Raw genomic sequence first — 14,628 nt, 5'->3', positions numbered from 1 at the left:
CCCTGCCTGGGAAACCCCAGGGCCCGGGATGGCACATGCTCAGGATCATTTGCACAGCTTCCCCCTGTCCAGCAGCGCCTGGGCTCTGGACTGGATCTGGGGGCATGTGGACATTACCAGGGTGGCGGCAGTGGTGGCAGCGGCGGCAGCAGTCGCAGCGGTAGTAAGGTCGGCATTCCTCTCTCTCTCTAGGAGGTGAAGGGCACAGAAGAGGAGCAGGTGGAGAGCAAGAAGCATATCACAGAGAGGAGGTCCTCCTTCAGCTTGCTTTGCTACAAACAGGATTAACAAGGAAAAGCAAAGGGCCCCCACTAGAAGGAAAAAAAGAAAAAAGAGACAAGGGTGGCTGCAAGGGAGAGACGTGAGGAAGAGAGGCAAGGGTCTGGGCTGTGGCCACCCTGGTTCCAAGGCAAAGGCACATTCCTAGTAAGTGGTCAGTCCCCATCACAAAGTCATGGGGGAATGACATTTCCCAGGACAATGCCCAGGGAGGCAAATCACCAGCTCAGGCAAGTACTTGTAAGTGCTGCTTCAACATGATCCCTGGAGGCTGGAGTGAGCCACAGACAGAGCAAGGGGAAACACACAGCAAAGGAAATGACCAGTCACTAGGGCAGCACGTGTGCAGCAGTGGGATGCGGGTATCTACAGCCGTCCCACAAAAGGTCCCAGTGCCCAGAGAAAGGGGCTGCTGCAGAATGGGGCCCGTCCCACCCCTCCCCAGCCCTACTCCTGCATACCTCAATCTGGGTGCTGACAGCTTAGGCAGGAAATGTAAGGCAGGGAGGTGGATGGCAAACAGACACAATCAAGATGGAAACCAACCCAGGGGGATGTCTCAGGCCCAGGCAGCTGTCCTCCAGAGCTTCACTCTAACTGTCTTGGCCTCATTTAGGAATCAGCTGCCTGGCCCAGGGACAGAGGTAAGCAGCCGAGGAGGGTAACAGAGGCTCTCACTCACTGAGGGTGCCAGGGGCTGTCTCCAAACCTGCCCACTCTTGGTCTCAGACAAGCAGCTTAGAACCACCTCACGACTGTACACAGATGAGAAGGAAGAGGGAAAAAACTCCAAAGCTGGACGGAGACTCTTCTGATGGGAGCTGGGGCCTCCGTTCAGGCCAGGTTTTACCCATAACCATGACAACTGGGCCAGCCTCCTGGGGGTTCTGAGGCTGCTACTCCCAAGCCACTGTCCTCTTCTCGTGACTCAGTGGGACTCAGGGGGGACACCGCCAAGTGGAAATGGAGCTGCTCCTCAGTGAGGAACAGACACATGGCAAGGTGAGGCATTCCAGGGGCTGCAGGTGATTTCTGTCCTAGCTCTGCTGCCTGGCCATCGCGAGACCCCCAGCAAGCTGCTCCCCTCTGGGAGTCTTCCCTCAGCAGGAATGGTGTGGAGGAGGGGCACCCATTGCCTCACTGAGGGCTGTCAGGGTCAAAACTCAAACTTTGAGACTGTGAAAGAGGCTCAGTCCAGAAGACCATCATGTATTATGAACATCAACCACCACAGGGCTAAAGTGGGGTCTCTGCTGGGCAGGAAGCTTTGATGGGGCAGAGGGGAGAAGGCCATGCAGGTTCCCAGGGGTCATGACCTGGCCTGGAGGGGAAAGGAGGCTTCACATCTCAGGTTCTCACTTGCCAGAGAGCCAGGAGCAAGGGGTCCTGTCCCGAGAGCAGCTCTGGCTCCACACGCTAACCCTGGATGAAGCACAGAGCCTGGTGGTCAGGGAGACAAGGGAGTCAGGCCTGAGGGATGTGGGTCTCGGGGCCGTAGGGGCGGGGAAGGCCCCCACACAGGCAAACACTCCTCTCCCCTCACTAGAAAGTACTCTGCGGCTTGGAAGCAGCCCAGATGGAGAAGGCAGCACAGTTCCACTCCAAGTCTTTGCAGAGCTAAGGGGAGGGCCTTCCATGGTGGCCAGAAAGCAAGCAATCAGGGGAGGGAAGGGAGGCACGCAGGATGGAGGTATTTGGTGCAGCATGAGCAGAGGCCCAGGAGGGAGCGTGTCTCAGGGATGGTGGTGAGTCCAGCGCGGCATGCAGAGACCTGAGGGGAAGTGGCGGCAGGTCTCAGTCTGGGGGCCAAGCTCAGGCTTCCATGCCCTTCAGACCCTCGCCTGTGGGCGAGGACATAATGGAGTTTAGAGAGGGCATGCCATGGTCGGAGCTAGAAAAACTGAGTGAGCGCAGAGGCACCAGACCTACAAACAGAATCAGAGACAGATCCTGGGCCCTGTTTCTGGGGCAAGGTGCTGCCACGGCTACTACGAACCCACTTGCATTTGTCATCCGTTTGGTAATTCCCCTAGTGGCTTATCTCACAAACATCCTGTATTTCTTATTAGAGTTAGGGCTGCCAGGTGGTGACCTGCCTTCCCTTTGCCCTTGGTGGTTTTATAGTTTCCTTTCTCAATGAAAGTATAAGGAAGTGAGGTGTGCACCCCACCTCCCATCTGCTAAAATATCTTAGTGTCCTCCTCTGTACCTGCGCTGGACCTCAGGTAGGATATCTGAGCCTCAGAGTAGCACCCTTGGCTCTGAAAGGCTGGACCTGCCAGAACCCTAACAGGATGTCCAGCTGCCGGCGGGCGAAGGCAGGAGGAGGGCTGGACACTGAGAACAGACAGCAATGCTGCTGCTTCTCCAGGCTCATCAACCCTCCACCCCTCTTCTTGTGAGATGCAAGTTATCATGGTGATTGGAGGGGACTAGACCAAAAGAAAGTGGTCAACAGCTGAGGATCATGGGGCAGGAGCCATAGAAGCCCATGAAAGCTCACCCCTGTGGGCAGAGCCCGAGACACAACCCTTCTCTGACGAAGCTGGCAGGTGGGCCATGGTCCCTAAGTTCACGACTTTCTGCTCCCATGGAGAACCCAAGAATGGGAGGGAGGGTCTCGATCCTGGTACTCAGCAGGCGTTAAACAGGAGGCAGGGAGAACAGTAGAGAGTTTATCACCATAGTCCGGGTCAGAGAAAACAGGCAGGAAGAAGGGGGACAGTGGGGGTTGGGGGGAGAAGGAACTCAAAGCAGCTAATGTTTACGGAGGGTTCCCCGTGTGCCAGGTGTGTGCGTCACAGCCCCGTCCCGTGTGTGTGAAGGACTGCAGCCTTCCCCTCCCATGAATGAGGAAACCGAGCTGTGAAGGACTTGAGTCCAAGGTCACTGAGCTGGGAAGGGGCAGAGCCGACACCCAGGCAGTCTGAGCCTGGAGCTCACTGCCAGTCCTGGACACCCAGCTCTGAGGAGGAGGGACTAAGTGCCCTTGAGAAGGGAACTGGTGCTAACGTGCTGAGAGGGCGCTAGGACACGGGACTGGGCTCAGAGCTGCAGCCCTACTGTGGCTTATGTGCCTTCCTACCAGTCCCTTCTTCCCATCCCTGAGCCTCAGTTTCCTCGTCAGCAAAACAGATGAGAACAGAACTCTCTGTTCTGTACCTCAGGGGTACAGGGGAATCCCAGCAAAGAATGAACGGGAAGTCAGGGATAGAGGTGGGGACACAGCCCCCACTTCAAGTAGAACATGCTGTGACCCAATGTGACCCACTATGGATGCAGGGCTAGGCAGCATTTCAACGTGGCAAGGGGAGGTTTTGTTCTTAAAAACCTACCTGAGAACCTGAGGACTAGATGTCTCAGGGGCCTCTCCTATTTTAGGCGATTTCTCTTCTTAAATTGGGTGTGTGTTGGGGCAGGGGCAGTGAATGAAGTGTCAAGATGACAGCAGGGTGTCTGAGACAGGAAGACGCTAAGAGGCCTAGCTGCTCAACAAATGGTACACAAAACCCAAGCCAGATGCTCTGAATCGGAGCATCTAATTGTAACACAGGAACGTGGGAAGGTTCTAAGTTGTAGAGAGGGTACGTTCCAAATGTTTCCCCTCCCACCTCTTTCAAGGTTTGGGTTTTCCTATCATCGCTTTATTATGGATTTCTTATAGATACCACACAAGATGTCCTTTGCTGGAAAGGTAGGGGCAACTTCAGGTTTCTTTATGACTTGGTTACCTGGAAGTCAGATCACATTTTTCCAAAGGAATAATCAGGGCGGAGCTGGAGCAGAAGAAATAAGATTAGCTGGGGGAGAGGGAGATAAAGGAAATGATTTTCTCAAGGCGGAAAGTTAACCCTTGGAAGAGTAGAAAAAGATGAAGAAATGAAAAGACATGGACTAGGGCAGAGGGTAGGGGTGGGGGGGTGGTGGTGGTGAGGTGGAGATGATTATACTGACCAAACTAGAGGAAAAAAAAAAAAGAGAGGTGTAAAGGTTTGAAAAATGAAAAATAAAATCTTTCTGATGCTGAGATACACATGGGAGAAAACAGGAGTTGGGGGTGTTTCTCAGCATCCTAGGGAAAGTGAGGAGGTGGGAGAAGAGGAGGCCTGCTTTCCCCCAGTGTTCAATTCACGGAATAGCTGTCACTCGAGATGATTCTTGGAAGGCGGTTCCTCCAGTCAGATGAGCTCAGGAAACGTGCTGAGTTCCCTCTGGAGGCTGTCATGTGCACCAGGACACTGAAGGCTCTGCAGGAACAAAACCTGCTTCACGTTGTCCCCAGCATCCCTCAAATGCATGTGACCTCAGATCCCCATTTCAGAGAGCACACTTGGGGAGAAGTCCCGTCTTGGGCAGTGACCGGTGTGAGCCGGCACAGCGGTACCGCTGGTCCAAGCTGGCTTGCCTATTTATTGTTCTGCCAGCCTGGACTGGGGCAGGCAGGAGGAAACAGCTGGTGTAAGACATGTGGAAATCTGTTGTTTGAAACTTGGGTAATATCTATATCAATCCTGCCATAGGAACTTAGGACAGCGGCTAAATTTTACGGTTCCAATATACGTTTGACTTTATAATTGAATGAGGCAATCTCACTTTTACCTACAATACAACCTTTCTATACATTAGCATTTTCCACTCCGGCCCCAAAGTCTTCCTTGATCAGAGTTACCTAAATCCAAACACTTGGCATCATCACTAACTCTCTTTAACACTCTTTACCCAAGCATTTTAATCTATACAGTTTATATGCCACCCAGACCACAGCTGTCTAACTTCTGTTCAGGCAGATTTGTGGGAGGCTATTAGATACCTTGATGAAACAATCTGCCACAGTATCTACAGAGTATCACTCATCTACCGGTATAACAATTATCAATGAGGGAAAGGAGAGGCAGCTGGCGTGGCTTATGCTTAGTAATCCCTGCTGGCCTGGCAACTGTGGCTTCCTCTTCCAGGCGCTCAAAACCAGTGCTTTAATAACGGGCTCCTGAATCCTACCACGATCGACACGTGCACACTGGCATCAGACAAGTGTTCCTTGACAGCAGGGCTTTTTTTAAACAAATACTCGTTGGACTGAAGGGGCTTGGATTTTGCAGGGCATATACCTATTCTCTCTTACATAATACAAATATTCTTCCATAATAAAGCCCAACTGTCTGGCTATCTTACAAGCAGATTTTCTTGGGGCTGTGGTCTGTGCCTCACTTGGCCAAGGCCCTCCAACAGCCTTGAGGGGTTTTGCCTGCCACCTGTTCTCCCACCTTGAGATTCAGTTCTTGAGATTATTAGCAAATTGTTCCCTTGAAGGGTCCCACTTGCCATAAAGGAGGATGGAAGCTTCAGGACAGGTAGAACTAGGAAACTTCGTCGTTTCTTTAGTATCTCTCTGCTCTGTCCTGGCAGTGCTCAGAAATGCCTAATGGACACATTGCTGTTTCTAGCTTTTCTTCTGGTCCAAGGAACATTCACAAAGTCCCTCAGTTTTGATGGAAGCTGTCAGCTGCTAACAATCTTTCTATTCAAACTAACTTACTACAAGAAGATCCATAGTTTATCTTGATGTGAAACGGACACGGGGCCTTTTAGAAATGGAAATGTATATACTCTGTCTCTTCAAAGGAATTTCAATGGAATTTAGTAGACAGATAAGTTAGATGTGGTATTCCACCTGGGAGGTTATAGTCTAAAGGTGGGAATTTAAGTATTCAGGCTAAACTTGAAATACCAAAGTTAAATTCTTGGATGGGGGTAGGGGGAACTATACAGCATTTAGTTCATTTGCACCTGAGGGTGGTATGGTAGAATTTCAAAATGCCAGATGTCTAAAAAATTACTTCTATTCCTTCACCCCTCATCACTCACATATCTGAGTACATAAGTGCCCGCGCGCACACACACACGACATACATACGTCCACGCCTTCCCTCCCTCCCTCCATCCCCCCAGACCTCACCTGGTTGATAACATAGATGCCATAGTCTAACTGCTGACGCTGCAGGATTGGGTGCAAGTAATACAGCCAGTACTTGAGGTGTTCCTGCCGGTTGCGGAATGGAATGATGATGGCCACCTTGTGAGGAGAGATGCAGTCCGTGGGGCTGTAGCGACCCCCCAACTTCACCTTCGGGTTCTGCTGCTCCACAAGCTTCAGGTCCACAGGTATGTTAAATTCAATCAGCATGGGGCCGACTAGAGAGGTGGGGGAAAGGAGAAGACATCAGGCTCCAGGACTGCCTCAGGAAGCCATCCCTGGGGAGGCAGTACGGCCACGGAAAAGGCTCCCAGGCCAAGCACTAGGTACCATGTCCAGCACCAGCGTGACCAACCATCTGGGAAAACCTTTCAGTCCCAGCAAACCCAGACAGCTGGTCACCCTCTGAAGCACTCTCCTATCCCCAGGACCCACTCAGACTCTTACATTGCTCAACTGAAAAAATGGAAATGGAGTAATTCTTGCTCAGATTTCCGGACAAGCTGTTGTAAGGATCAGAGAGCACGGTTGAGAAAGCACTTTCTTAGAAATCCTGACGTTGAAACTTAACTCTGCCACCTCCCAGCTGTGTGGCCTTGGACAAACAACTTACATCATCTCTCTGAACCTAACCTAATTGGAAGGGAAGTGTGCATGTGTGTTGAGGAGTTCAGTGTTGAGGAAATCAGCCTAAAGTCAGAAGGCAGCAGTGAGTGGCATGGGTTACCCATGTGTGGGGAAGGGATGTGATGTACGAATGAAACAAACTTGATGGGGAGGGGCTGGAGGAACTCGGGAAACAGAGAAGGAACAGCCAGAAAGAACACCAAAAAAGAACGCTTAGATAAGTAGTGGATGAAGAAGGGAGGAAAAGTCAGGGGAGACTCCACAAAGATTCTGTCCTGGAAGAACATGGCTCCAAATGAGAGAATTAAGTTCCCTAGTGCCTCAGATGGCAAAGAATCCTCCTGCAATAAGGGAGACCTGGGTTCGATCCCTGGGTTGGGAAGATCCCCTGGAGGAGGGCATGGCAACCCACTCCAGTACTCTTGCCTAGAGAATCCCCATGGACAGAAGAGCCTGGAGGGCTGCGGTCCATGAGGTCGCCAAGAGTCAGACATGACTGAGCGACTAAGTATAGCACATAAAAGTAAGAGAGCTGGGGCTTAGAGGAAAAACTGATGAGACCCAGATGGTGGATTCTGAGGTAGTGACAGGTTAGGAGAGGAAAAGGTCAAAGTCAAGATCCAGATACAGGAATGAACGTCCCCGCCTCCTAAGTAGAAACAGGTGGAGCCGAGAGAAGACTCCAAGTCTGAGGACCGCTCCTGCCACAGCACACAAGGGGAGGGCAGGAGAAAGAGGCCCAGGGACAGACAGGGGATGGTGGACAGAGTGAACATTTCAAACCAGGTCCCCAGTATTCCCGGTAGGCCAGACTTTCTCAAAGTGGATTCCAGGAACCACTAGTCCCAGTAAGATGCTCAATGGAAAAACAGGCTCCCCTGGTCAAAGAAGTCTGGGAACCTTGCAAACTAAATCTTGCTTCTGGAAGGTCATAACGCACACCAAAAGCTCTGAGGAGCTGTGCAGTCAAGAAACCCCATTCAGGGACTTCCCCAGTGGTCCAGTGGCTAAGACTCCACGCTTCCAATGTAGGGGATCCTGGTTCGATCCCTGGTCTGGAAACTAGCGCCCACATGCCACAACTAAGCTCGCAGGATGCGACTAAAGATCCCACATGCTGCAGTGAAGATCAAAGACTCTGGGTTCTACAATTAAGACCTAGAGCAGCCAAATAAACTCTTTAAAAAAGAGAAAGAAACCCCATTCCCTTTATCTAACCCACCACTTCTTAAACTTACTTAGCCACAGAACCATTTTATCAGTGAACACGCTTTGGGAACCATTACTCTAGCCTAACCAACTTTACCTGTGAAGCAAACCATCCACAGGAACAAAGGAAGGAAACTACACACAACAGAACAGAGGCCAGACCCTGATCTTAAGCTCAGAGCGAGTTCCCCTGAAACATGCTGGTGAGGACCACCCGGGGGCCACTGCGGCCCTCTGGTGCTCTGCTGGCTTGTCAATGGCATGTGACTTTGTCTGAGCACCTCTTGTCTTCATGGATCACTCACCCTCCCGAGATGCGGCAGCGCAAGGAAAGGAAGCTATGACTCGCTCCTCTGGCCTGTCAGCAGGTGTGAACCTGCCGTCTCTTCTTCCTCTCGCCTCTCCTGGATCCCTGGGACTCCTCACCACTTCCCTCCCTGACACCGACCCAGTTCCATCCTCACAGGACCTGCTCCCAATAGTCCTTTTTCTTCCAAGACACAGCTCGGATCCTACCATTTTCCTGATAAAACCCTCCAATGTCTCTAAGGCCACGATCTTGGACCATGTAGGGTTAAGCCTCTTAGCTCCCCCTCCCTTCCCGCCCCTATAAATTGTGTCTGTGCCCACACTTTCCCCTCTGCCAGAAATGCCCTTCCCTCTTTCCTCTAATGGCACTGAGAGACCAGAATCTTCAAACTGAAGCCCCAATCTGGCCTTGTCCTTTATCTCTACTCCTTCCCACAGAGCTCAGATGGCAGACCCCCTGGGCAGAAGGGGATCTTTAGGGATCAAAAGCCCTGGTCTCGGACTTCCCTTGTGGCACAGTGGATGTGGATCCACCTGCCAATGCAGGAGACATGGGTTTGATCCCTGGTCCAGGAAGATTCCACATGCCGTGGAGCAACTAAGCCCAGCACACAACTACTGAGCCTGTGCTCTAGAACAAGAGAAACCATTGCAAGGAGAAGCCCCTGCTCTCCACAACCAGAGAAAGCTCTCACGCAGCATCGAAGACCCTGTGCAACAAAAACAAAACCAAAAAGCCCTGGTCTCTCCCTAGCCACGCACATGGTCTCTGGAGGAACAGAGGCCTCACAGACCAGTCCCTCCCATGACTGCCTGTTGCCTCAGCCCCAAACTCCCATGGTGCCCTCCAGTGAGTAGGTCCTACGTCCTAGAGCTAAGTAAGGGGTCGGCGTGACCATTTTCTTCACACTGATCATCAAAATCAAGTGAGGCAATCAGTAAAAATATGGAATCTCAGGCCTCTGCCCTAGGGAGTCTGACTTGTCAGATCTCGGGAAGGACCCACGTAAATAACAAGCAGCCAAAGCAATTCTTTCTGGACAAATTGGGTGGTGGGAGCAGACAGGGCCAGCCTGTGCATCTTCACAAGCTTGGGGCCTTCAGGGAGGTAGTAGCCCTTTCCCACGAGGTCCCGCAGGCCTGGGTTGCCTGACTCCCCAGCCGTGGGCACAGCCTTCTAGGAGGCCCTGATGCACAGGGCACTTGTGAAAAACAAGAAGAAAAGATCGGTGCTCGGGTTCTTCTCACTTCAGGAGGCCCCATGACATCTGCACTCCATCCACAGCCTGCCCCACCTTCGGTTCGGAAGATGCAGCTAAACATATCTTCATTTTCGGGAACCCAAAGGGCATCTGGACTGTCACTCTACCAACTTTCTCACAACTTCTGAAACCAACCCAGGAAAGAGATATTTTACACTTGGGCTGCCTGGCCTCCCTGGAGCAGACACCTGCAGGCTTAAAGCATCTTAATCTCGTCCCTTCAGTGGCTCTAGGAAGACAGCGGTGAGGCAGTTTCCTGGTCAGAAAAAGGCTGCCTGGGCCCTAGCTCAGCTCTGCCAGTGACTTCCTGGATGATCTTTGGGTGACAACCATCCACTCTCAGGATACTGGTTTCCAGTTGTAAATTCCAGGGGTTGGAACTCAAATGAACACTTACTTAACCTCATCACTTCCACCAACCACCACCACCACCACCACCACCGAGGGCCAACCAGCTTCTGCTCCAGAGTTTCTTCAGCAACTGATAACACTGTCCACCCAATTATGGGAGCTGATAACCTCCCTCCCCTTCCTTTAATCCCAGAGTGTGTGTGTGTGCGCACACACACACACACACACACGGTATTAATAGCATGTGACCACCCATCCATGGGAACCTACTCAAGCATCAAGCCAGAGTCTTTCTGAAGTGTTTGTTTAATGTAAACAGTTCCCGTGGTGTGTCGAGGCCACTTTCAATTCGTTTCAATCAATACTTTCTGGACATCCACTGTGAACCGGGTCGGGGAGGTGGGAGGTGATGATGGGATGGACACGACAGTTCCTGACCTCGAGGCACTCCCTGCTGAAAAGGGCAGGACCCATGTGAAAACTACTCTGGCTCAAGGCTGTCTAAGGGACTGGCTGTCCCAGCGGCTCCACGCAGAGCTTGATCACCAAACAGCCTCTTCTCACTCCCTGCTCCTCCCTGTGCCCGTCTTACAGCCCTGCCGTGTCTCCCACATGGATGGGAAGAGTGAACCCCGGCCCTTCCTGCCCAATCTGACAATTCTTTTCCCCACCTTCCCTCCTCGAAGCTGCCACTGCTCTGAGAACCCTCCAGCTCACAACCCTGAGATGGGTCAGGGCTCAGCAGCCGTGGAGGCTCCTGACCTGGAGCCGAGTGCCTTCCTGGGTCTGGAGCCAGGTGGGAAGCCTCCCCACGTGCCCTACTCACCTCCTGCCATGTGGCAGGGGCTGTCCTGGGCAGCACACCTGGCTCTGTCCTAATGACAAAGTCTAAGCGCTCAGACTCCAGGAGGGCAGTGACTAGCTCTGCCCGGAACCTCGGGGACTTGCCAGCCAGTCTCAGAGACACCATGGGGGGAGAGGCGTGAGGAGGAGGCAGAAAGCTGAGCCAAGGCCCCCTTGCTGGGTGGCGCATGGCGGTGCTACCACAAACTCTTGGCCCCGCTGGGTCGGCTTGTGTGTTTTCTTGGCTCTGAGAGCCGGGAGGCAGGGTTACGTAAGCAGATGAGCAGATGTGAGCCTGTCCTCAGCTCCTCCTGCTAAAGCTCCGCCACGTGGGCCTCTCAGCTGGGAGTCTAGGTCACGGCCTTGCGTGTAAGTCGCTCAATAACTTCAATGTGTGAGCTCAACTCAGACAAATTCCACTGCTCCCTAGTCCAGCACAGCAAACCCAAACACACACGCACCCCTCATCAGAAGCCCTGCAGATCAAGAGCCAGCCCAGCATGGATGCCCTGCCACCCTGCCAGCCAAGCCACTGGTTCACTCCTCTGGCATCAGCCAAAGAGGCTGGAACATCCAGTCACGGCTTCCCATCTGAGCACCTGATTGGTCAAGACAGTCCTCGGCCTGAAGTGGGGTGATGACAATGGTTCACCAGCCCGAGATGGTGAATGTAAATGGTTAACGTAAGGGCTATGTGGGGCTTCCCAGGTGGCTCAGTGGTAAAGACTCTGCCTGCAATGCAGGAGCCACAGGAAACACAGGTTCTTGGGTAGGGAAGATCCCCTGGAGAAGGAAACAGCAGCCTCCTCCAGTATTCTTGCCTGGAAAATCCCATGGACAGAGGAGCCTGGGGGGGCTACAGTCCAAGTCCCTACACGACTGAGCAACTGAACAACAACAAAAGATGATGTAAGTGGTCCCTCATTAAGCTCAAAGCAATCAGTATATCAGAATGCCAGTTCTTCCCAAAGGAAGTGCTTCTTACTCATTAAATGTTAAGATCCCCTTTCTTTTAGGAAATGAGCACAGTGGATTTTAATGTTGGATTGATTGTTTTTTTAATTTAAATTAAAAAAAAAACAAAAACAAAAAACCCTTACTTGGCAACCAGGGTTGCTTGACTCCCCAGTTTTAAAAAAAATTTTCCTGAGTGATGAAATTCACATTTTCGGGAACTAGCCAATGCCCAGAACTTTGTGACTCAACCAGCTGAGATGTTGGAATCTCTTCCTTGGCCAAGCCTGAGACCTAACAACATGGCACAGCCCCTCTTCAAACCATCCCTCCCGCAGCCCACCCCTCAGCTCCCCTGTGGTGTTGCTCCTCGGACTCTTGTTGTGGGTGAGCCATTTTCCTCTGTACCAACCTTCCAAAGACCTGATGTAGGCTGGAAGCTGAACTAGGCACTATCAAATCCCCAGGCACAGGAATGACAGCTGTCTGCAGTGGTCTTATCAACCCACAGTGCCCCTTGTGACTGCAGGCTAGAAATGAGAAGCAACGTCTACGGCAAGGGGCCGTCCCTCCAACAACTTCGTTATCACCAATCCAACAGCTGCCTGGCCACAGCTCAAACATCACCTCTCCTGGGAAGCCTTCTCAGACCACTCAAGGTTGGTTCTTCCTCTTCCTTTGTTAAAGACTCACAGCACCATGTCCATTTAAGCATGCACCTAGTTAGCACACACCACTTGCCAGTTGGTGCCAGGCATGCAAGCAGCGGGGGATGGGTTAAGAAGAAGTCTTTGCCCTTGGCCAGGAGGGAGACTGGCAATGCAAATACAATGCCGAGGGTGATAGTGGTGAGAATAGAGGAAACGGCACAAAGGAAGGGGAGTCAACTCTGGGGCCGGGGAACAGAGTCAAGGAAAGCTCTGCAGAGAAGCAGCTGACTCTACCGGCTCCCTCAGCTCCACCCCGGGAGGACAGTCATGAGTGTCCACTTGGCTGCCGTGGACATGGAGTACGCCAACAAACCTGAGCCCAATGGACGGTGCGCAGTTGTTCTCCCTGCCACCAGTGCAAGAAACAAAGAGGATTTCAATAAACCTTGAGAAAACGTGATGAAGGTTTAACGTACAAGAAAACACGAGAGAACGTGATGAAGGAGGACAGGACAGAAAGCCACCAGATGGGACTGCTCATGGTTCATGGTAACCATGTCTCACTGGGTTTTAAAATCCAAATCACAAAGGCTCCCAAAGTACTGGAAATCATTTCTTAAACCAGATGTTCATGCTCCTTTTCTTTATACTTTTGAGTATATCTTTAAAATCGAACAATAACTATTTAAAAATATAACCCGAGGTCAAGAAGTGTGACCACCCCCCCGCTTCTTCATCCCTTTCCCAATAAAGAAGTGTCTTCCAAAATAAAGACTTCAAAACATACAACTCCGTGACCAGAAAACAGGAATCATTTACTCTAAAGGCTGGCCTGCTGAGTCTCAGACACACTGTATGCAGGACACAATTTCAACACCCACTTGTCTTCTGCCAACTCATCATCCAAGTCGCTATTAGACCCTGAGGGGAAAAACATTTTTTCAACAGGAAGCTGAGCACATTTGTGGTCTCAGAACCCTGCATTTGGGGGCACATAGAAAAACAAAGTATTTGCTCAAAAAAATAAAAGAGCCTGCCAGAGCAGGTCTACAGAAGAGAGCCCAGGAGGGCGAGGGGAAGCTGGACAAGCCGGACAACACAGTGGGGCCATCCATCTCTGTGCTGAGGAGCGTCCCTGCCACGCGCCTGAACTACCACATTGAGTACCTCTTCTAAAACATGACCTGAAAGTGACCTGGCCAGGAATGAACCTCATTGGAACTGCCTATTCTTGTGCCCTGCTCTCTCTCCCACTAAATTCCCACCCAGCCTTCACACAAAGGCCAAGCCTTCACATTTGCTTTATTGCATGTGCTTTCAAGATATTGTTGAGGTTTCCATCTACTGCAGAGGTTCTCAAGTTGTGGAGTACATAGACAGTCATCTGGGGAAGCATGTAAAATTGCAGATTCCTGGATCTTCCTGCCCAGAGCTTCTGATCTGGTAGGTCTGGGGTTGGGGCCCAGGACCCTGCCTTTTACAAGTACTCTAGGTAGCATTAACATAGGTCCCTAGAGTATAGTTTGAGGAATGCTGGTTTGCAGGCTCACCTGCTAACCACCACCTCCCTCCCACCCCCATGAAGCTCTTGAAGAGTGAAGCACCAAGAAAAACAACTTATGCTCAGGAACTACTGCATATCGTTGCTCTCTGACATTTCACTTGTGGCTTTTGCAAAGTGACAGATGAAATGGCTATGCTGGGTTGCCCCATCTGAATAACTCTGCCTGAATCTTAACTTTTAAGCCACATTTTCTCTTTCTCTTGTTTTATTTATGTTGATCCTTTTTTACAGTGTGTACCCTTGCCTGGAGAATCCCATGGACAGAGGAGCCTGGTAGGCTGCAGTCCATGGGGTTGCGAAGAGTCAGACACAACTGAGCGACTTCACTTTCATGCATTGGAGAAGGAAATGGCAACCCACTCCAGTATTCTTGCCTGGAGAATCCCGGGGACGGGGGAGCCTGGTGGGCTGCCGCCTATGTGGTCGCACAGAGTCAGACACGACTGAAGCGACTTAGCAGCAGCATTCTTATGCTATTTCAAAAACCTTTGTGAAGTAGGCAAGGGAACAGTCCTTCAAAGTTCAAACTTTGAATTTCAAAGCTTTTCCAGGATCCTTCAGGCCAGCTGGTCCGTGCTCCAGATGCCTACGAACACTCTTCACCTA

At 51.4% G+C, this 14,628-nt stretch overlaps 1 protein-coding gene across 1 annotated transcript in view; it reads right to left on the bottom strand.

Annotated features, from left to right (window-relative positions):
* The window catches only part of LOC120860345 (beta-1,4-galactosyltransferase 1), a 53,032-nt gene that overhangs the window by 17,031 nt on the left and 21,373 nt on the right, over window positions 1-14,628 (bottom strand). The window contains exon 2 of the mRNA XM_040236150.1: window positions 6,236-6,471. Coding sequence (XP_040092084.1) covers window positions 6,236-6,471 — 236 coding nt within the window. The remainder of the gene's footprint in view (window positions 1-6,235; window positions 6,472-14,628) is intronic.

This window comes from Oryx dammah, unplaced genomic scaffold (assembly GCF_014754425.2).
Source record: "Oryx dammah isolate SB20612 unplaced genomic scaffold, SCBI_Odam_1.1 HiC_scaffold_11056, whole genome shotgun sequence".
NCBI lineage: Eukaryota > Metazoa > Chordata > Mammalia > Artiodactyla > Bovidae > Oryx > Oryx dammah.
This window is presented reverse-complemented; position numbering and strand designations above follow the sequence as displayed.